The 24,001-nt window shown below is 38.6% G+C and overlaps 1 protein-coding gene across 1 annotated transcript in view; it reads left to right on the forward strand.

Moving 5' to 3' along the window:
* Positions 1-24,001, forward strand: part of LOC144256980 (uncharacterized) — a 149,317-nt gene that overhangs the window by 123,548 nt on the left and 1,768 nt on the right. Inside the window, 8 exon segments of the mRNA XM_077802916.1 lie at positions 18,315-18,450; positions 18,621-18,805; positions 19,132-19,476; positions 19,478-20,087; positions 20,090-20,178; positions 20,181-21,155; positions 21,158-21,463; positions 21,740-22,323. Of these exon segments, the coding sequence (XP_077659042.1) occupies positions 18,315-18,450; positions 18,621-18,805; positions 19,132-19,476; positions 19,478-20,087; positions 20,090-20,178; positions 20,181-21,155; positions 21,158-21,463; positions 21,740-22,323 (3,230 nt within the window).

Consider the following 24,001-nt stretch of genomic DNA (forward strand, 5'->3'; position numbering starts at 1 on the left):
CATTAGTGCACATGAAAGCCATCATTAATAAAAACATTTTGGCACACATGACTATAGGATTTAACATTATAGCATTTAGTATAGACCTCATAATGAGATGAATAATTAGCCCTATACAACTAAAGGCAGAATCCTTTAAAAGAATCTGGCCATTTAGACAATAAAAGAAAAAAAAAACACTGTAATGCAGTATAAAAGAATTAAAGAACATCCTTTCAAAAAAACAAAACTGCTGAAACAATTGGCTATCTGCCTAACAAATAATGCCATTTTATTCTTTTCTGGTATGAATTAATAAACCATTCACTGTAAAGAAATAATTTAATATAAATAAAAATATAAGATAAGTCAAAGTTTTTTTTAATAAGAAAGATATTTAAACACTATATATAGTGGTGCATGATTCTAATGTTATATACTTGGAAAGAAAAAGTAGAATAATTGCAAGGCCAACATCAGCTTATGCAACTTAGTGATATGATTACACAAAATTTTAGAAAAAAAAAAGTATGAATGTGGCTGAGTAGTATGGCACACCTTTCCTCAATCATTCAAAATAATAAAATAATAATAATAAAATAAGGATGAAAAGACAGAAATATCATTATTTGTTTACAAACTTAAATACTACCTTTAAAAAATGGGAAATATTAAAATAAGATATATTTATGATATGATATATTTAAAGGGTACAAATTGAAGTTAGAAATTGGAAAAAACTAATGACCTCCTCACCTATGAAAAAAAATTCTTCAAATATAAAAAAGGATGGAAGGAGGCTAAGGCAGGATGATTCCAAGTTTAAAGCTAACCTTACCAACCAAAAACACAGATGTCAACGAAGAGAAAGTAAGAGCTATGCATGGTGGCACATGCCTATGCTCCCAGCTGCTTGGATCAATGAGGAAGGAGAATTGTGAGTTTGAAGCCAGTCTTAGTAATGTAGCAATTTCCTAAAAAATTAAGTGGGAAACTGTCTTAAAGGAAAACATTAAAAAAGAGCTAAGCATATGGTTCAGTGAGGAAATATCTCTGAATTCAACTTCAGTTCTAATAAAAAAAAATGGAAGTGAGTTCAACAGCCAGTTTATAAGGAGAAACATAAGGGTTTGATAATCATAGAATAGCTCAATAGCTTTAGATATTAGAAAATGGCAAAATCAAAAAACATTGTGAGACAAAATTAAAAAGTGTCAATAAACACATGGAGCAAATAAATCTTCATTAAATGAAGAGAAAGTAAAATTTTAATTTCTTTGAAAAACTGGATATTGAAAATACATGATCATTACCTAGAAGAAGAATGATTATAAAAATTACTTCATATCTGAACCATGATAACATATAAGGAAATGGAAGCATTGGTCAAAACAATTGAAAAATAGAACATGAAGAAAAGACAATGAACATTGAGTAAGATATAAGGAGAAATAGGTGGGTTACAAAAAAGTTCAAAACCTATTTTTTATACTAATGTATCCAGTTAAAATTATATTGTGAATCATCAACTAGTTTTATGTAGATTTCACATATAAATAATATTTTACATACATATATTCAAAAATATGTAGAGTAAATCACAAAATATGCAAATAAATACACAAAAGATCATGAAAAAAATTGTTCATGCACACCATTTGTGTACATGATAAAAATCATCATTATCAAGATGTAAAATTCCCCTTAAATCTAAAATATAAACCCATTAAAGTGTTAGCATATTTTACTTTTAATGGAAGAAGAGATCAGAGCAAAATTTCTAAAATTTATATTAAATGTTTTACATATATTTCACTCCCAAACTCTGAATTAAATGGGAAAAATATTTTGCAATAATAAAATCAAGACAACATAATTGAAAGCAAAATCCAAAGTTAATGTATATGTATATAAAATTTATGTATTTTTAACACAAACTGAAAGGCCAACATAAGTCTAAACATCTGAAGAACAATATTACATGTGAATGAATGACATGGTCAAATGTAAAGAAAGACTGACTTGGAGGCAGAATTCACTAGTGTAGTTTGTGTCTACAATCTACAAGGCCCTGGGGTTAAATCCTGCAACAAAAATAAAAGGCATATTTTAATTGAGAGTGATGTTGGAAATATACAAGAATAGGAGCTTCTGACTCTCTCTCAATCCATAGATATATTTAATACATATATTATGTTTCAAGTCACTCTAAGGCAAACTATTAAAAAAATAGTGGAGAGATTTATATATATATATATGCACAAATGGAAACATATCTGTCAATTGATGATTTTAAAAAGCTAGCATAGACTTAGGCTTTAGTCCAGCCTTAGAGAATATGCTATATAATCAAAATAGAAAGTCCAACAGCCAGTGTCACCCTGCAAAGAGTAAGACTGGGACCATATATATGACACTCTAAATAGTTTTTCTGTGTGTGCTTTCAGTCTTAATTTAGTTTTTTTTGAAGATCTACACATTCATAAGTGCTAAGATGATTGAAAAAAGTGATAGTTATCTATGTTCAGTCTACGACATCCATGGGCTTTAACTCCTAGGATCAGGAGAAAGAAGTTAAAACTCAAAGAAATTGGTTGATGCCTTTATGAGTGTTGAGCAAACAAAGAGCTCCAATCTCAGGCTTGCCCCTGTAAAAATTCCAGAACTGCCAATTATTTCCAGAATAAAAAATTTTCAGCACTGAGTGTCTTATCTCTTATTATATTTCATTCAATGGAAGAAACTAATTTCCTCATGTATAATAAATACTCTGCAAAAGAATGGCAAGAGGCTTATGCAGAAGGACCCCAAAGAGAAGGCCAATTTAAATCCTCAAGCTATGGGAATAAAGTTTGCTGATCACATGCAAATCTCCCCTAGATCAAAACCCAGTAATTTTTCATTGATGTGCAAGATTCTTGATGGGCTGCTAAAATCCCAAGCAATAATGCAGAGAAGGGGTTAATAAGAAAACATGTCTGTTAATCCCCAGGAAATGTTTGCAACACACAATCTCTGTTGCTACATGACACACTGGACCCTGCAATCTTCAATCAGGGATTTGATTCAGAAGTCAAACAGTGAACAATTTTATGCAAAGCACAACTTTTAGAATAGCTTTTATCACCAGGTGTGGTGGTGCATGCCTATAATCCCAGCAGTTCAGGAGAATGAGGCAGGAGGATTGAGAGGAAGCCAGACTCAGCCACAGCAAGAAACTAAGGAACTAAGTGACAGGACTCTAAAGAAAATAAAAAATAGGCTTGGGGATGTGGCTCAGTGTTTGAGTGTCCCTGAGTTAAATCCCTAATTGCCTTTACCCAAAAAAGAGAGAGAGAACAGATTTTGTTCAATAAGCTAATAATAAATAAAAAAAGACTCAAGAAACTATAGGTATATAAAAAATCAAAAGTGTACACTTTTGGTGAGAATACAAGTTTAGCAAATTCATTTTTTTAATTTTAAATGTTGTGTTTTAAATGATTTAAGTTCTAAAGCCTTTAAAATACAACTAACATATAACATGGTTAAGTTAATTCTGGGTATATTAATTCCGGGTTAAAATAATTTGGACCATGATTCTAATTCAAGGAGTTAGAATGAGGAAGTTAAAGAAAAACTGCATGCCCATTTTTATGTAGCAGTATTGTCCGTAGTTAAGAAAAGAAATAAAGTGTCTTTAAATAAAGGATGTACCAGGAGATTTTTTTAAACTGCAGGATAATTTCTACACCAGATTTCAGACTTCTTTCTCTTGGAAAGACAGGACACAAAGACACAAATACACTCCAAAGTATATAGACATGAGAGCTGTGGGTACCTCAGGAACCCCTGAGCTAAGAGAAGGGATGAAAGTGACATGAGGACACATTATCCTGTCAAGTCTACAATGGAGAATCCCCACTGAAATACTTTCCAATAAGGTACCTATAAATCAATGGGAGAAAATGAAGGGCCATGAATGAGCATTGTTTTTACAGAGTCAAGTGAATCTTTTCTTTTTTTCTCTCATATAAAATACCCACCAACAGACTAAAAAAAAATATCATAAGCAGTGCCATCTAGTGTTGGAAAAATAGCTAAAAATAATGCATCTATTTGAAATATAATGAGAAACAGTTTATTATTTTATTGAGTAATAAAGTTGGCTTTGAGAATGTGAACAAGAAAATAAATATATAGGATATGTTATGAGACCTGAATAAAAAAAAAATAAAGATAATTTCCAAAACTGTGAATTTGAGGCCCTGCTTCTCAAAAAGTTTTGGAAGGAAAAGCAACTCAGCAAAATTTTATGAAGATAAAATGAAAAAAAAATTACACCTGGATTTGGTATTTTCTCCTGATGAAAACAGCAATCATTACCACACAATATGGGGAGGTGTCAGGCTTTCAGAACAAACTTGTCCACTTGATCTTCAGACCATGATTGAAGATACCATGAATGAAGAGAACAGAATTTCCAAAATGTCAGCTGCTGATATATTTCTTACTTGATTGGCCAGAGGAGACTTATAAATTAACTGCTCCATAGAAGGATTTATTTTTGCAGTACTAGAGACTTTGCTGGGTAGTTCCCATCTACCAAAACCAGTTCCAGCCACAGCCATTGCTGTTTGAACCTTCTTCCAATTTGGCTGCAATTCCAATCTACAGATGCAGTCTCAAAACTCTGCACAGCCATTATTCTCTGGCTTTCATTGTGCCTTACATTCTCTCTATAGATTTTGTATCATCTATATGGCAGCACAATCTGGGTTTCCTGAGCATTGACGAGGAAGCCTAGAAATGGATCCCTATGAATGCCAATCCCCAGAGATAAAAACTGAATCATATAGTGGAAGCCAGACATTTCATACTCCTTGTATATTGGTTTGAAGAGTTCTCACCCAAGAGCCTCTGGTTGGAAAAGTCCTGCCCTCTGAGTCTGAATCCACTGAGCCTACTATCCAAGTGACAGTACATGGCATCAACCCCAGAAATGAATGAGGCCACATTGAATCAGGATTGGCATGTTCTTGGGTGCATTTACTTTTCTTTTAAGGTGATTACATTTGAGTAGAGACAGCAGCATTTATAAAAATAAGGTTTCCCTAAAGTGTTGGAATCTAGTCTGGCAGTAGGATATTTAAATTTAGCCTTGTATATAGGGTGATATCAACATGTATTATATGCATACATATTGTTAATTATTGAAAATAATATAATAGGCAATATATATATATATATATTTTTTTTTTAATTTAACTTTTCTGATCTATTTTTCTGAGAAGACAGCTCAAGCTATCAACTGGGAAGCATTCGCCTAATATCCAATATAAGTAAAATGTGAGGCAAAGGTAAAGGTTTAACTTTCCTAATATGTACACTAAAAAAAAATACAAGACACAGTTGAAATTTATTATAATCACAAAAATGAATATATCAGGAATAATATCATTACATGAGAAAAATAAAATTTCTAATTTCAAATATATATATATATGTGTGTGTGTGTGTGTGTGTGTGTGTGTGTGTGTGTGTTTACAACTACATCCTCACAACTAACTCTATTTGAAGCCTCCAGCACATCTTAGTTCAGAGTGGTTACATTCCATTTTCAGATTTATGGCTCCTCTGACTTTGGGGAGTCAAAGAGCCTGGACCCCTGAATTCCATACAGGAGGTGTGGTAATACACTTCTTAATCAATATTTCTCTATAAAAGTAAAAAGCAGGAGTGACAGTGCCCTCAGGAAGAGCAGAAAGGTCAAACAAGGTAGGGTCCAAAAAGAGATGATTGTTTACAATTTGATGCTTGATTCAGATTTATTCCCATTTTAGATGTCAGACAACATAAAAGAGAAGAGAGAGTCTCAGGAGTTGAAGGCATCATGCCAATGTATCTTTCCAAAGCCTTCACTGTAGAGCTCAAATAAATTAAAGACAAAGATCTTATTTTGCAACTTAACCCTTGACCTAATATCTAAGCTGTAATATCTGTTTCCTAATTTGGTGTAAGGTACTGTGTAAGTTTTAGAACCAAACTAATGTGTACATGTCTGCACAAGTTAATACCATTTCAATAAAGATCCAGAATTAAGTTAGAAGAAAAGAAAAATCGTATCAATAAGATGACTGCTGTATTACAGAGAATTTCCTCACAAAATATGCAGAATTCTGATTTCCACTTATAATTGGTATATGCATCACTGTACAGCTTATTAGATCATGATTGGGCTGGCTTATCTATTCATGAGGGCTTATCTGTGTGTGTGTGTGCATATGCGTGTGTGTGTGCACACACATTGAGTTGTTGATGGATCTTTATTTATTTATATGAGGCACTGAGAATCAAACCCAGTTCCTCACACATGCTACGCAAGCACTCTACCACTGAGCCACAACCTTAGCCCCCTTATCTCTGTTTTGTTTTGTTGTTGTTGTTTTCTGGTGGAAACAGTTACCTGGTGACTGCTGAACTTCAGAATGTGAGCTATCCTCGTCACTCAAAGCACCTTGATTCATCTGCTCCTCTAATGTGGGCTTTTTATTTTGGACATAGTAGTGTTTGAAAAGCAAAAGCAAAAGAAATATAGGTCTTTGGAGTGTAGTTAGCAGACTAGATATTTCATAGTTACAGATTTCTACAACCCATAGAAAATAAAGAAATGTGAGGCATTGTGGAATATGCTGGTAATCCCAATGGCTCAGGGTAAAGCATGTGTGCATAAGGTGCAGGGTACTGAGTTACAACCTGAGCAACACACAAAAAGGCAGATATTAAGGGGGAAATGATGTTTAAAAATGAAGCAGAATATTAAAATTATGGATCATCCTTCCACCTATAAACACACTTAATATTATAAGGGTCTCTTTTTAAAGTCATAAATGAGTAGAATGATTAAGATACATTGGACAACTTAGAAAATATCTACATTAAATTGTCAGGAAAATCTGAATTATACTGGGCAATAGTTCTGTCTTGAGCAAAGTACCACATTTGTGACCAAATTCCCAATGGACAGAATGACTCTCAGTAAAGAGAAATGTGGGGGACGTGATACACATGTATCTAAGGCAAAGAAAATATGGTGATTTTCTAGGTATCAAAAATGTATTTCTAACTGTTTCATGAGCTGGGATCAATGCAAAGAAATAGACAAATATCAAAGGTGCAAGTTTATCTCAAGACATTTATCAGCATATTTTCTCAACTGTTTTTGCTGGCAGTATTGAAATGTGGAAGTAAAAGTGTAAAATACAGTAAATCATCAATACCCTGAGTGAGATTTTAACACTTCTGGAGAACTACCCCAACCCTGCTAATTATACTAATAACTCCACAACTACCAATTGCTCCTAAAAGAAATTTGTTTGTGCACTGAGTGTTTCAACTTTAATAAATTTTGTTCAAGTTACTAGGTTCTGAAGTTTTAAGCTTTAGTTGAACAGGTGATTGAGCATGTACAAATATCTGTAAATTGCAAACCAATGAATTTACATTGGTTTTCTAGGACTTTTAAGGACTATTATTTCCAACAGTAATTTACAAAAGGGTTTAGAAAAAAACAAAAGATTCCTGTTTATTCCCATGAAATATTTACATAAACATAACACTCCTACACTGGCTACTTCACATAAACTTGCCTCAGGGATTCAATGCATCAATCAAATAGATTTCCTGTAGCCTGTGCATTGCTGTTGGAATGGCTATTATAATAATCTAAAATTGTCACGTGTGATGGCACATGCCTGAAATCCTAGAAGCTCAAGAAAATGAAGCAGGAGAATTGTTAATTAAAACAGCCTCACTAACATAAAAAGCTCCAAGCAACTTAGTGAGAGCCTGTCTCAAAATGTAACATAAAAAAAAAAAAACTGTGGATGTGGCACAGTTGTAAGCATGCCGTGGGTTCAATACTTGGTACCAAACTAAACAAAATAAAGCAAATATCTGAAAAATAACAGGGATTCCAGGGTACACAAATATGTAAAAATGTTGGTGACAATATAAATTTAATAAATAATTTTTTTATAAAGCTGTTAAGGTTTCTTAAAAGCCCCCCCACCTCCAAATTCCACATAATCCACTAGTAATAATTTAGGATAACAGTACAAGGTTGTACATGCCTGTACTCTCAGTAGCTTTGGAGGATAAGACAGGAGGACCTCAAATTAAAGACCAGCCACAAGAGCTTGGCAAGGTCCTAAGCAACTCAGTAAAACTCTGCCTCCAAAACAAATAAATAAATAAATAAATAAATAAATAAATAAATAAAAGTGTTTTAGTCTGGGTATGCAGCACACAGGTAAAGTGCCCATGGGTTAATCTCCAGTATTTAAATAAAGAATAAATAAATAAATAAATAATTCTTGATTTAAAAAATGCCATACAATCTAGTAATAATAATTCTGGGTATATATGTAAAGAAATTGGAATCTGTTTGCTAAATATATTGCTGCACTTCTATTTTTATTTGTATCTTTATTCACAGTAATAAAAGGAAACAAATGAAATGCCTTTTAGATAAAAAGTATATCAGAAAATGCCTTCCAGCTGCAGAGCATCCAACTAGTCCCTTCAGAAACTACACACTTAAACTTCAAACTGGTCCCTTACAAGGAAAGACTCACATACTGGTGTTTTCTAAATACTGCAAGAGATTTGGTGTCTGTGGACAACTTGTGTAAGACTGCTATAAAACTCAGAACTAGGTACATATGTGAGGTCAGAATGAGAACACAACACACAGTAAATTCTTCAGTGGGGAATCTTAACTCAGACACTGTGATAATGAAAACTAGGGTTGGAGATTAAAACTTGATTCTCTATTTCACTGATTTCTAGGTCATGGATTCAATCCAAACATATATTAGAAAAGAGTTAAGGCTACGGGTTAAAATCTATGTAAAACAGGTATTAAGAATGTACCAGGGACTGGTGTGTTGGTGCAGGCCTTTAATCACAGTTTCTGGAGAGGCTGAGGCAGAAGGATCAAAATTTCAAAGCCAACCTAAGCAAAAGTGAGGTGCTAAGCAACTCAATGAGTCCCTTTCTCTAAATAAAGTAAAAAACAACCCTGGGGATGTGTCTTGGTAGTCAAGTGGTCTTGAGTTCAATCCCCAGTATCCCCCTTAAAAAGTATCAGGGGACTCGGGCTGTGCTGCAGTCTGGCTGGGCACAAAATCATGAGCCACTCAAGCAGGAACAAACTTTATTTTTTGAAACTACCACCAATGCTCCCTCCGCACCGGGGAAGATTGCCAATCCACCCACATGGCCTTCTCCTGGCATTCTTGAGGAACCCTTGAGCAAGTTCCTCCCCTGGAATTCCCTCCTACTGCACTTCCCCAACCAATGGGAACTCTCCAGGAGTCCCATAGCAGGCCAAGGTGAACAGCAGGGTCCAATATCCATATGAATGTAAATCTTAACATAATCATATCATCTCAATGGCTAGTTGGCTTTACCTTTCAAACAAAAATGCAATGCATCATATTACTTGGCTGTGTCTCTTAGCATTTCCCCCCTTCTGTTTAATTAAGCAAGGTAGTTGAGATACCTTCATGGTGGAAAAAAGAAAAAAGAGATATAAAAAGATTCAAGATGTGGAAATATATTTTAATATGGAAGGTTAAAAGAAAAAGAAATGTTTCTAGATGAGATAATCTCTGTGTGGTAAAGTGAAAAGTTATAAAATGCCATTTAAAAAGATTTTGAGGAAACTAAACTTACTTTAAAATCTTTAGAAAGGAAGAAAGAAGAAAAAAGGTATTTGTACATGGCAGATTGAGACAAAGCTTCTTAATGGAGTTTAAAAAAAAAGCCTTTTGTTGAAGGGCAGCCATGTAAACTTACATTTAAGCAATTTAAACAGAATCTAAGCCTCATTTAAAAGAGTGAAGCTGTAGGTGGTGAAAAAGTACATTTAAAAGTACAGTATAGATGATAATTGGAAGGCTTTAAAAGGTTAAATTGAAGGTGGTTAAGATGCCTTCATGATGGAGGAAAAAAAACCATGAAAATGGGAAGAAAATAAGATAAAAAGATATTTAGATAAAAAAGATTAAAAATTTGAAGTGAAAAACTTTAAAGACAGAAGTATAAAAAGTTAAAAAGAAAAAAAATATAGAGAAGATGTAAAAAGATACAAAAGATGTATGAAGATAAAAAAGATGTAGGAAGACAAGAATTTCAAACTCAAAATAGGAAGAAAAAAAACTAAGAGAAATAAAAGCAACTAATTATAAATGTACAAACCTTAGAAGATGGAAACAAAATTTAAAAAAATGGTTAAAAATGTCAAGTAAAGATATTTCAGATAAAAAATACAAAAAGCTAAGACAACTATTAGATACAGAATTCAAGATAGAAAAAAGTAAAAGAGAAAAGTTTAAAGTCAAATATTAGATAAAAGAATAAGGAGATTATTAGTAATTTTTTCAAAAGGCCCATCAACTTTAATTTCTGGTGTTGCAAAAATTAGAAGTCTCAGATGAGGGTGTTAAAATTTTTAGACAAGAGCCAATTTAGAAAACATTAAAATAGAAGGAAATTAATTTAAAACCACATCAAAAAATTAAAAGGACTAAAGTAATTCTAAAAACTAAGACAAAATGCTTTTGGAAGACTTAAATTTAAAAGGATCTTTAAGGGGTATATATCTCCCAAAGATAAACTTAAAATAACACTTTTTACTCTAAACTTTTTCAATTTGGATTCATCAGGACTTAGTGTTGCGGAAAGACATATGTATCCAAAAAATGTACATAAGCCTAAGGTACTTTGGAAAGATATTCTAACAGGACAATGGAAAGGTCCTGACCCAATGATTGTCTGGAGTCGGGGTTCTGTTTGTGTTTTTCCACAGGGAGAACAGCAGCCGATTTAGATTCCAGAGAGATTAACTAAAGCAATTTCTACAGACCAAAAAGAAGATGATTTGACTCAAATCCATAACAGCTGATATCCAGAGCTCCAGCTTGGCTATTCTTACATCTGCGACAGTGATTAACCAGGGTGATTTTTTAAATATCTATTTTATTATTGCATTTTTCCCACATCATAAAGTTCTATTTTATTTTTGAGCTCATACAAACCTAGGTTAATGTTTTTCTGATCAGTTTTATTTTTTGACTGTGGAGTTTTTAAACATTGCAATGGAGATTTCACCTAGGTAAAGCTACAAGGCCTTTACTATTGTCTTATGTGTTGTATGTTTGTGTGCACTCTTGTGTTTTGTGTTGTATGTCTTTGTGTGCCTATGTCCATATATCATATATGAGGAGCGCTCATGAAAAAATGGATCCGAATTATTATTATTTTTTTTATTCACGTGATTTAAATGGTTTAATTTAAATTAGGTAAATAGCTGTTAAGGATTGTTTGTAAAGGAGGTTAACAGATCTATTTGTTTACTTTCACCTTTCCTTTTCATTATATTTAATAATTCTGTTCAGGATAATGTCTCTTTAGCATCATTGCCAGAATTCCTATCTCTATCCCAGTGCTGGTGAAGACTAAGATAAAACCAAACAACAGCTTCTATGATAGCTATCACAGTAAACTGTATAAACTGATGCATCAATGAATAATAACTCAACAAGTAATGCTCAATCAAGGAGTCAACTTACTTTGGGAGGAAATGGACATATTGATAGATTCCTCTGCTTTGAACTGCCTGCAGAACTTGCCTGGACTATATATCACTTGTATGCATTGTGAACTATTGTTTGGTGCATCAAATTGTGGTAGTGCTGGCATATCTTTGCTGATGGTGTCACCAGTGTGCTGTCATTTGGCTCGGCATCATGGCATTTCTGTATCCTCCTCCCTTCTGCTAGTGATGGTCTAAAATTTGGGGGCCAACAGAGGTGACCAAAGAACCTCACCCCCCCACTGGCACCAATGCCAAATTTGGGGGCCAACAGAGGTGAGGCAAGAACCTAACCCCCCCCACTGGTGCATAGGCCTATCCACAAGTATGGTGGTATGCTGGACCAGTAGTCAGTGACAGGTATGATCTAATTGCAGTGGTATCAACCTAAGACAGGAGGCTGACACGTAGAGGTCAGTTTTTCCCATGACGGGTAAGAACCATATGTTGAATTGGACAACCTACCAGGCAAGGTCCTTAAGCCACATTGCTTGTTGTTTAATTAATCAGAAAGGGGGAGATGCTGAGAGCCATTGCCAAGTAGGAATGACACATCAAAATTTTCTTGTCAGCCTACCCCATGTTGCTTAGAGGAAGGACTCTCCATTGTGGACATGAGCTTGTCTTAGACTCAGGTAATTTGCAGTGACATTGCATGTATGCTTGAGTAAGGTGACCTTGCTCAAGGACCAGGACGGATCCGGGTTTAGGGTGGATCAGGTTTTAGGGAGTATCCTGCTCCTTGGGTTTAGGGCGGTTCCAGGTTTAAGGTGTACCCTGCTGGGAATAGGGCGTATCCTGCTGCCTCAGGCACACCCGCTCCTGGAGTCCCAGTTGGGATACAGAGCCAAGTGGAGGTGGATTTTGCCCAGAATGTGGATTTCCCCAGAAAGAACACATGTAGAGTTCCAGTGTGAGTTCGGGAATAAAGAGTTGCTGTTTGAATCTATAAGGTGTGTGGTGGCTCATGATTTTGTGCCCAGCCAGACTGCAGCAGGGCTGTAGCTCAGTGGTAGCTCATTTGTCTTGCACAAGTGACACACTGGGTTTGATTCTCAGCACCATATATAGTAAATAAAATAAAGCTCTATCAACAACTAATAAACTATTTTTTCAGATAATGTACCAAGTTATTGACATGGCCTTTGGCCTAACTTCCTGTGTATTTTAGCCCTTGAAATTGAGTTGTCCAGGCATGGAGGTGCATGCCTGTAATCTCCTGAAAAGCCAGTATCAGCAACCGTGAGGTGCTAAGCAACTCAGTGAGAAACTCAGTGAAATCCTGTCTCTAAGTAAAATACAAAATAAGGGTAGAAATGTGGCTTGGTGGTAGAGTGCCCCTGATTTCAATCCCTGATTTCCTCCCCACCAAAAAAAATAGAGCTGGGGATATAGATCAGCTAGTAGACTGTTTGCCTTCTAAGCATGAGGCCCTGGGTTCAATCTCCAGTACCACACACAAAAGAAAGAGAGAGAGAGAGAGAGAGAGAGAGAGAATATAAGAGAGAAAGATTAACCTTGCATGTAATTTAAATTCAAGTTAGTTCTACTTTTTTTTTTTCCTGCCACACCAGGAGAAAAAAAATTACTGAAATGTTTGGAATGTTTCTATGGGTCATTTTAATGAAATTGTCTGACAAAAAACAAACAAAAAACTCAATTGAGAACCAATTAAAGTGTTTAAAAATCATTAATTGGGACACATAAATCTGATTTAAGATCCATTCATTCTTTTTAATGTCACCTAATTTTATTCTGCTTTCTTCTCATGTGAAGAGCTCAGAAGGATAAATACAAATATTTTTAAAATGCCCTCCAGTTTTTGATGAAAAACATTACAAATAATGCATCCATTCAAAATAAGACGTGGGGGGCTGGGGATGTGGCTCAAGCGGTAGCGCGCTCGCCTGGCATGCGTGCGGCCCAGGTTCGATCCTCAGCACCACATACCAACAAAAGATGTTGTGTCTGCCGAGAACTTAAAAAAAAAAATAAAAAATTCTCTCTCTCTCTCTCTCTCCCCTCTCTCACTCTCTCTTTAAAAAAAAATAAGACGTGGGAAAATAATAATTGATAATGCTGAAAGTGGAGTTTGAGATGAACCAAAATTTCTCACTTTTCCAATTGCATTTGGGTGCTTGTCTCACAAATTTTGAAGAATAGAAGTCCAACCATGTGGGATGGGGAATGTTACCAGAAAAAACTCATTTTGGTGTGCCATCTTAGAAGTTTACTGATGGTTTTGGGCAGAACATGGAGCAAAATTTATTTAAAAAAGGCTTTGGAAAAGGCATCTTGACTACTATATGATTTCAATTTCAGCCTTTCTGTGACCCATCCTCCTTTATGCAACTTCAATCAGGAAAAAAGGATTTTGTTGAAGGTGTTTCCACAAGTGGGCTTCAAGGTTTTTTGCATTTGAATTAGGCCTTAATGGTGCTCATTAATATATCTTCTAGTTAGCCTAATACATTTCCCTTAGCCTTCAGGTGTGGTTTAATGAGGCCCATTAACCTGATTACACAGTCATTTTACTATCAATTCTATTTTATACTTATTCACTGTGAACAGAAAACCCTATATTTGGATATGTGAAGAGAGAGCTAGAAAACTAGGGATTTATTCTCAGACTAAGAAGAGCTAAACTGAAGTTCTGGATTTCAGATTCTTGTTCTGGATTTGAGATACTGTTTCTCCTACATTTACAAAGCTCAGGAGTCATGAGGAGCTTGGTTAAAAGCCAGCGGCAGCAACTTAGTGAGGCCCCAAGAAACTCAAAGGGACCCTGTCTCTAAATAAAAATACAAAAAAAAAGGGCTGGGGATGTAAATTACTGGATGAACACCTCCAAGTTGAAGTCCTGGTACCAAAAAGAAAACAACACACACACACACTCACACACACAAACACACACACACAGAGAGAGAGAGAGAGAGAGAGAGAAACAAACAAAAAATCTCATGTGTAACAAGCCCTAAAATACACAGCCTCTCTCATGCATAAAAAAAAAAAAAAAGGAGTTGGGGTTCTCTCCTGATAATTATCCCAGTCTTCACCACACAATCCAGGGACATGCTGGACTCATAGCACATAGATGCCCACAAGGAGATTCAGAAAGAAGCTGAAAACACCACACAATTATGGAACAAAATGTCCAGGTTTTCAACTGCTGATTTAAGCTTCACAGGAGTAGTCAAAGGGCGGGGTTGGCGGGGAGGGGAATGAAGACTTGAAAAACCAGCCTCTACCTCAAGCAAAGCCTGTCCAATGAAGGGGCATGACCTTTGTCCTTGGAAAGACCCACAGAGCACTCCTAGGCACATTCCCACCATGCTAAATTGTTTATCTACAAATAACAGGAGAGATGTTCTGTACCAAGTTTCCCAGACTCAATCAGGCTAGGTGGGGATCCACAGCAATCCCCTAGCAGCCACCAGTCAGCATGAGACAGGGAAATACCTGGGATGCCAGATGACCCACCCAGTAGTTTATGGTGGTTGATAACATGCTAGGAAACCATGTAATTAAGCACAAACACCCCTCTTGGCTTAAACCGATCAGTTCAAATGAATCCCCCTCTTGTATTAACAAATTTTCCCTACCCAAATTGTTCCCACCAGTGAATTTGCTAATCATGTTTTAGAGTTGTTTTGTGATTTTCCTGCAGTGTGTGAGGATTTGCTAAGAGATGCTATGATGTATGTGAAGTCCTTGCTTTCCCCAAAGAGTGTATAAAACTGCTGCAAACTCTGAGCTTGTGGCCTCTCGGCATCACCAATTGCTGTGTGCGCACAGAGGACTGAGCTAGCTTGCAATAAACACCTCTTTGCTGCTTACCTCCCTCTTGGTCTCTGGTGGTCTTTTGGGGGTCTTGAATTCCAGCATAACAGATTGAGCTGCCACAGAGAGACCCTCTGGCCACAAGACTCTTGAGACGACAATTCCCAGTTTCTGCCACTGCCATTCCAGTCAGCTTCAAACAACCTTCCTACCCAGTCTGAAGACAACAAGGCACACTTACCATTTCCTGGCTTTCAGGATTCTCAGTGTTCTCCTGTGATTTGTTTTCAGCTTCTGTGTAGCACAGAAACCTGGGCTCCTTATCCAAGACAGAAAGCCTACAAAAACAATGAAAGAATGGCAGGCTCCAGATACAAAGGGAACAGAAGACTGTGGAAGCCCTCCTCCTCATCACTGGCTGTGCGAGGATTGGACAGTTCTCACCTAAGAGACTGATTGGACAAAGCTTCAGGCACTTCCTCCTACCTGAGCCAATTGGGCACAGAATCAAAGTTTGAATGACAGACTGCTTCATTTTATTGTTAAAAGACTAAGAATAGGGGTGGTAATAAAGCTTAGTCAGTAGAGTTCTTGTTTTTCTTATAAAAGTCCTTGGATTCAATCTCCTGCACAGCACACACACACACACACACACACACACACACACACACACACACAAAAAGAATAAGTAAAGGACTTTGGGAACTGGAATTGTGGTTCAGTGGTAGAGTGCTTCCCTAGCATATGTGAGGTACTGGCTTGAACATCCAGCACCGCATTAAAAATCAACCAACAAACAAACTAATAATGGTATTGTGTCCATCTACAGCAAAAACTATTTAAAAAACGGGACTGTGTATTTGACTTGTGCACCCTTACTACGGAAACCCGTAAACACTTTTTAATATATAATGATATACCTAGCCTAGTTATCTCATTAGATCAGAAGCCAGCTTGTCACAAGTTATGAAGGATTCATTTCTGTTTTCTGTAAAAATATCAGGATGTCTGTATGGCCTGGCCATTAGTTCATGTTGTAAATCTGATTGGAATGCCTGCCTGTGCCCTGAACTCACCCATGTCCGGTTTTCCCTGACCATATAACAACCCTTTCCTAAACCTTAGTGATGCCTCATAAACTCTGGCCTTCCCTGGCCGGATAACGACCCTCTCTGAGTCTCTAAGATCTCCATAAATTCTGATGCGGGGGGCCAGCAAAAATGTAAACTTGTGTTATGCTCCTCAGAGTGTTGTTATCTGTAACCCCTCTTTTGTGTAACTTTTTGGGCTATAAAACTGGGCCACAAAGAAGCCTCAGGGCTGTCCTTGGCTCCCACGATTTTGAGGGGCAAGGCAGCCCGGCTGGTGGAAATAATAAGCTTGCTTTAATTTGATTTTAATTGGAGTCAGTGGTCTTTTCTTGCATTGTGGTCTAACATTTTGGAGTTCCCCAGAGAGATCAAACTGCAGGACCAGACTGCAATATCAGGCTGCTGGAAATTCTGAAGTCGGACCTTCTCTGGGCTGGAGAGCCACTCTAGGGGGTACGCATCTTGATACGTTCCAAGGCCCCAGGGTGAGCCTTTGGTCCTTGGAGAGCTGGAGTGAACTGCCACACTAAAACAATTAGCAAGCATCTGGTGGAGGAGGCCTCCATAGGTAAGTGGCGCCTTTATAACATCTGATATCTGGTTAAGGGAGATCTCTTCTGAGGATAGAACCTGGTGAGGTTCACATATACTCCTGTCCGGACAGTAATGAGAAATCGTTCTGGTCCTCTGTTCTGTTCTGTAGGGAATTCCTCTGGAAGGGTAGAGAGGTGCCGACGGGCATGCACGCACTCCTACCCTGGAGCTTTAGCAAGACGTTGCATGGCTCCTCTGTTTTTCTGTTTCGATGCCAGGTTTGTGTTTCCTTGTGTTTTGTTCTGTGTTCTATGTTTTTTCTGTCTTTTGTTGTGTGACTTCTGTGGTGAAACTTAAGAAAAGTGGACATCAAAATGGGTAATAAAGCAAGTAAGCCTGATATCCCTTTGAACTGTGTTTTAAGGAATTTTGATAAAATTTACCCCTCTTTTGTTAAGCAGAGCTATGATTATCCCATCACCAAGAATCGCCTACGAACTTTCTGTGAGGCAGAATGGCCCACTTTTTGAGTTGGCTGGCCCCCTGAGGGCACCTTTGATCCCCAGGTGGCATGGGCTGTAACTAATGCCACTCTTGGCAACCCTGGCCACCAAGATCAAATAGGATATATCCTACCCTGGGCAGAAGCAACAACTAATCCACCCCCTTGGATGAAGGTTTGTATGGTCTGGAATGGACAGGGAGGGCAGGCCCTGACTGTGACCAAAAAAACTTCCCAGGAGCCCTCAATTAAGAACCCTGTTTTACAGGACACTCAGGAGGATTTCCTAATCCCCCCCCCCTGTACACTAGGGCTCCTCTTTATCTCCCTGCTGCTGGTGAGGGAACAATGGAGACAGCTGCAAAAACTGCACCACCGCCTCCTTCCCCCTCCCCTGAGCCTCTGCAACTACCTAATTCCACCACTCCTTCTGCTATCACTTCCCCAAATAAGCCAGCCCCTGTTCTATCACCTCCCCAGACCCGACAGGGTCGCCCCTATGGAAGGCCTGATTCTATCCCCTCCCCAGGCAGACCCCCAGGCACTGTTTCTATTTCTATCCCAGAGGTAGAGGTGACTCCCGCCCCTGTCCTTCCTCTCCGCCAGGTTCCAGAAGGTCGTTATATATATGTACCATTTTCCACAAGGGATCTCTACAACTGGAAAAAACAGAATCCCCCGTTTAGCGTGGATCCTAGTTCCCTGATTTCCCTGATTGATTTTCCGGGTTAATCATCTCCCCACCTGGGATGACAGCCAACAGATTCTGCATACCCTTTTCACTACGGAGGAAAGGGAGCGAATCCAGGCAGAAGCAGCTAAAGTGCTGCCTGGAATAAACTCTCTTACTCATGACGAGAAAACGGAAGTAATCAACTTGGCTTTACCTAAAAGAAGACCAGACTGGGATTATGGAACGGCTGAAGGTAGGAGAGCACTCAGTGATTACCACCAGGCTCTATTAGAGGGTCTTAAGAGGGCAGCTTGCAAGCCCACCAATCTTTCTAAAGTAGCAGAGGTGAAACAAAACCCAGACGAAACGCCTTCAGCGTTTCTGAAAGGCTCCTAGAGACATACCGTCTATATACTCCTATAGATCCTGAGGACCCAACAAATCTGAAGGCGATTAACCTGGCTTTTGTAGCTCAGTCAGCCCCAGACATCCGTAAAAAGATTCAAAAGATAGATGGCTTTGCAGGGAAGAATAGGTCAGAATTATTGGAGATAGCCCAAAAGGTGTTTGAAAACAGAGAGAGCCAGGATGATCTACTGACAAGGAAAGTAAATCAGGCCACAGTAGCTGCACTAAGGTCTCCCAAAGTTTTCAATTCCAGACAGATGCAGGCGGCACATGGCAGGGGCAAAAGACCGACTCCCCTCCAAATAGATCAGTGTGCTTATTGCTGGGAATATGGACACTGGAAAAATCAGTGCCCCCAACGAAATCGAAAAGACTTTCCCCCACTGCAGACCGGAGCCCCTCAGCCAAAACTGGCTCTAACTTAGAAGAATAGGGGGACCGTGGCTCTTTCAAACTAGGCTCCCAAGAGAGCCAATGGTAACCTTCATAATTGGGAGCCAACCTGTAAATTTCTTGGTGGATACAGGGGGCTTCATATTCGGTGTTACAGAAGCCCCTAGGACCCCTCACTAATGAAACTATGGAAGTACAAGGGGCAACAGGAGAAATTAAAAATTATAGATGGACCACAGATCGGACTGTTGATGTAGGACAAGGAACAGTGACTCACTCTTTCATTGTTATCCCTGAATGCCCTTTCCCATTGCTGGGGCAGGACCTTCTAAGCAAAATTCAGGCAACTATATCATTTTCAGGGGAGATGCCTACACTACAATTGGAGAGTCCTACAAGAGTCTTAACTATAACATGCCCATTAAGTGAGGAATATCTGCTTTCTCAAAATCCTATCCAAGCTTCAGAGGGAAAATGGAAAAAAACTATTAATCCAAGAAATTCCTGCAGCTTAGGCTGAAGATAACCCTCTGGGGTTAGCTAAACATGTGCCACCAGTCATAGTCCAACTAACCTCTGGGGCTATGCCCATTTAGGTTAGACAATACCCCATTAGCTCTGAAGCCAGAGAAGGCCTCAAAATTCATATCAGACACCTCCTAAAAGAGGGAATACTAATTAGATGCCAGTCAACCTGGAACACCCCTTTGCTGCCGGTCCAAAAGCCTGGGACTCATGATTACAGACCGGTACAGGACTTAAGAGAAGTAAACAAACGGTTGGAAACTGTACACCCAACCGTCCCAAACCCTTATACCTTGCTCAGTATGTTGCCACCAGAACATACAGTCTACACCATATTAGATCTGAAAGATGCATTTTTCTCCATTCCTTTGTCAAAACTGAGTCAGCCCATCTTTGCATTTGAATGGACTGACCTGGAACAGGGGATATCAGGACAACTAACCTGGACTCCACTACCTCAAGGATTTAAGAACTCCCCCACCATCTTTGATGAAGCACTCAACAAAGATTTGAGCCTCTTCCACAGTGAGTACCTCGAGATAACCTTGCTCCAATATGTGGATAATTTTTACTAGCAGCAAGGGATGAAAGGGACTGTTTAAGGGCCACCCAGGGTTTATTGAGAACCTTGGCTCAATTGGGGTACCAAGTATCCAAAAAAAAAAAGCACAAATCTGTTATCCTCTAGTTACTTATCTAGGATATGAACTGAGGGAAGGGAAAAGGCTACTATCCCAAGCCCACATAGAGACCATAATGAAGATCCCAATCCCAACTACTAAAAGGCAAGTTAGGGAGTTCCTGGGGGCAGTTGGGTACAGCCGTCAAATACCTGGATTTGCTGAGATTGCCAAGCCTTTATATACTGCAACTGCAGGGGGCAACCCACCCTTAGTTTGGACTGAAGAAAATGAATTAGCCTTTAAAAATCTAAAAAAGGCCCTGGCACAGGCTCCGGCCCTAACCCTCCCTGATATCTCTAAGCCCTTCCATCTGTATGTTCATGAGAAAAAGGGCATTGCAAAAGGGGTTCTTACCCAAAATCTGGGGCCATGGGAAAGGCCTATTGCCTACATTTCATAAAGGCTGGATCCAGTAGCATCAGGATGGCCACCTTGTTTATGAGCCATAGCGGCTACTGCACTTCTGGTGAAGGAAACAGACAAGCTTACCCTAGGGCAGACACTAACTGTGACTGCCCCTCATGCAGTGGAAGCTCTATTAAGGGATGCCACAAATCATTGGATGTCAAATGTCTGCCTCACTCAAAATCAAGCTCTACTCCTAGATAAAGACAGATTAACCTTCAGTAAATCCCTGGCCATCAATCCAGCAACTCTGCTGCCAGACAGCAATCCAGAGAAGCCAATTCATGACTGTTCAGAGATGCTGGATGTCATCCAAGGTACTCGACTAGACCTGACTGACATTCCTCTCACCGTCAGAGATGCAGACCTTTACACCGATGTCAGCAGCTATGTCCGGGATGGAATAAGGTATGCAGGGGCACCTGTAGTCACAGGTCAAAAAGAAGTTATTTGGGCCCAGGCTCTGCCCAGGGGCTCATCAGCCCAGAAAGCAGAAATCATTGCTGTGACACAGGCATTGAGATGGGCAAAAGGAAAATCTACAAAAGGAATATCTACACAGACAGCCGTTATGCCTTTGCTACAGCACATGTTCATGGACAAATATACAAACAAAGGGGACTTCTAACCTCAGATGGCAAGACCATCAAAAATAAACAAGAAATTCTTGAACTACTGGAGGCAATTTGGTTACCAGACAAATTGGCTATTATCCACTGGCCTGTACACCGCAAAGACGATAGTCCTCAGACCCAGGGTAACAACCTGGCAGATCAAACAGCCAGGGAAATAGCCTTTGGAGAGCCAAAATACCACGCTGTCCTAGAACTCTCCAATTATCCAAAATTTCCAGTTAAATTTTGGGAAGAGGCCCCATCATATACTACAGAAGAAATAAACTCATATTCCTAAGTGGGATCCCAGCAAAACTGTCATGGCTGGTGGACCCTCCCAGATAAAAAAAATCTGCATACCTAAGCTACTAGGGAGAAAATGGTTAACTAATCTTCATCAAGCCATGCATTTATCACCCAAGAAGATGTCAGAATTGATTCACCCTATGTCTGGCTACCAGGACATTGAGAGATGCTTCAAGATATCTCAAATTGATGCATGACATATGCACAGGTAAACGCTAAAAGGAACCAACTTCCTCAAGGAAACAGGAGTCAAGGTACTGTACCTGGTGAATTTTGGGAACTAGACTTCACTGAAATTAAACCTGGACTATATGGATATAAATACTTGTTAGTCTTTGTTGATACTGTCTCAGGCTGGGTAGAGGCTTTTCCAACCGGGACAGAAACAGCACAAATAGTAGTTAAAAAGCTAATAACTGAGATTGTTCCTAGATTTGGCCTCCCTCTAATTTTGGGATCTGACAATGGCCCGGCCTTCATGGCCAAATTATCTCGATTGATTTCAAAGGCCCTTAATATAAACTGGAAATTACGCTGTATGTATCATCCTCAAAGCTCAGGGAAAGTAGAAAGGATGAATAGAACATTGAAGGAAACACTGACTAAATTAATTCTTGAGACTGGTGGTAACTGGGTTGATCTCCTGCCTTTTGCCCTGCTGAGGGTCTGTTGTACTCCTTATCGGGAAAAATTTACCCCTTATGAAATAATTTATGGGCGGCCACTGCCTATGGTTCCCAGAATACATCTAGATCTGCTGGGAGACATTCCAGTCTCAGAGGCACTTAAAGGGTTACAACTAATCATGGATAAGATAAAGATCTTTTTTTTTTTTTTTGGGAGTTCATTTTTCTTTTTCTTTTTTTTTTTTTTAGGTCTTTTTTTTTTTTTATTGGTCGTTCATAACATTACATAGTTCTTAATACATCATATTACACGGTTTGATTCAAGTGGATTATGAACTCCCGCTTTTACCCCGTATACAAATTGCTGTATCACATCAGTTACCCTTCCATTGATTGACATATTGCCTTTCTAGTGTCTGATGTATTCTGCTGTCTGTCCTATTGTCTACTATCCCCCCTCCCCTCCCCTCCCCTCCCCTCCCCTTTTCTCTCTCTACCCCTTCTACTGTAAATCATTTCTTCCATTTGTATTCTCTTGTCTTACCCCTCATTTCCTCTTATATGACATTTTGTATAACCCTGAGGATCGCCTTCCATTTCCATGCAATTTCCCTTCTCACTCCCTTTCCCTCCCACCTCTCATCCCTGTTTACTGTAAATATTCTTCTCAAGCTCTTCGTCCCTACCCTGTCCTTGTTTACACCCCTTATATCAAAGGAGTCATTTGGTATTTGTTTTTTAAAGATTGACTAGCTTCACTTAGCATAATCTGCTCTAATGCCATCCATTTCCCTCCAAATTCTATGATTTTGTCATTTTTTAATGCAGAGTAATACTCCATAGTGTATAAATGCCACATTTTTTTTATCCATTCATCTATTGAAGGGCATCTAGGCTGGTTCCACAGTCTTGCTATCGTGAATTGAGCTGCTATGAACATCGATGTAGCAGTGTCCCTGTAGCATGCTCTTGTTGGGGCTTTAGGGAATAGACCGAGAAGGGGAATAGCTGGGTCAAATGGTGGTTCCATTCCCAGCTTTCCGAGAAATCTCCATACTGCTTTCCAAATTGGCTGCACCAATTTGCAGTCCCACCAGCAATGAACAAGAGTGCCCTTTTCCCCGCATCCTCTCCAACACTTATTGTTGTTTGACTTCCTAATGGCTGCCAGTCTTACTGGAGTGAGATGGTATCTTAGGGTAGTTTTGATTTGCATTTCTCTGACTGCTAGCGATGGTGAGCATTGTTTCATGTACTTGTTGATTGATTGTATGTCCTCCTCTGAGAAGTGTCTGTTCAGGTCCTTGGCCCATTTATTGATTGGGTTATTTGTTATCTTATTGTCTAATTTTTTGAGTTCTTTGTATATTCTGGTTATTAGGGCTCTATCTGAAGTGTGTGGAGTAAAGATTTGTTCCCAGGATGTAGGCTCCCTGTTTATCTCTCTTATTGTTTCTTTTGCTGAGAAAAAACTTTTTAGTTTGAGTAAGTCCCATTTGTTGATTCTATTTGTTAACTCTAGCGCTATGGGTGTCCTATTGAGGAATTTGGAGCCCGATCCCACAGCGTGTAGATCGTAACCAACTTTTTCTTCTATCAGATGCCGTGTCTCTGATTTAATATCAAGCTCCTTGATCCATTTTGAGTTAACTTTTGTGCACGGCGAGAGATAGGGATTCAGATTCATCTTGGTGCAAATGGATTTCCAGTTTTCCCAGCACCATTTGTTGAAGATGCTATCCTTCCTCCATTGCATGCTTTTAGCCCCTTTATCAAATATAAGATAGTTGTAGTTTTGTGGACTGGTTACTGTGTCCTCTATTCTGTACCATTGGTCCACCCGC

Source organism: Urocitellus parryii, chromosome 9 (genome assembly GCF_045843805.1).
Source record: "Urocitellus parryii isolate mUroPar1 chromosome 9, mUroPar1.hap1, whole genome shotgun sequence".
NCBI classification, from domain to species: Eukaryota; Metazoa; Chordata; class Mammalia; order Rodentia; family Sciuridae; genus Urocitellus; species Urocitellus parryii.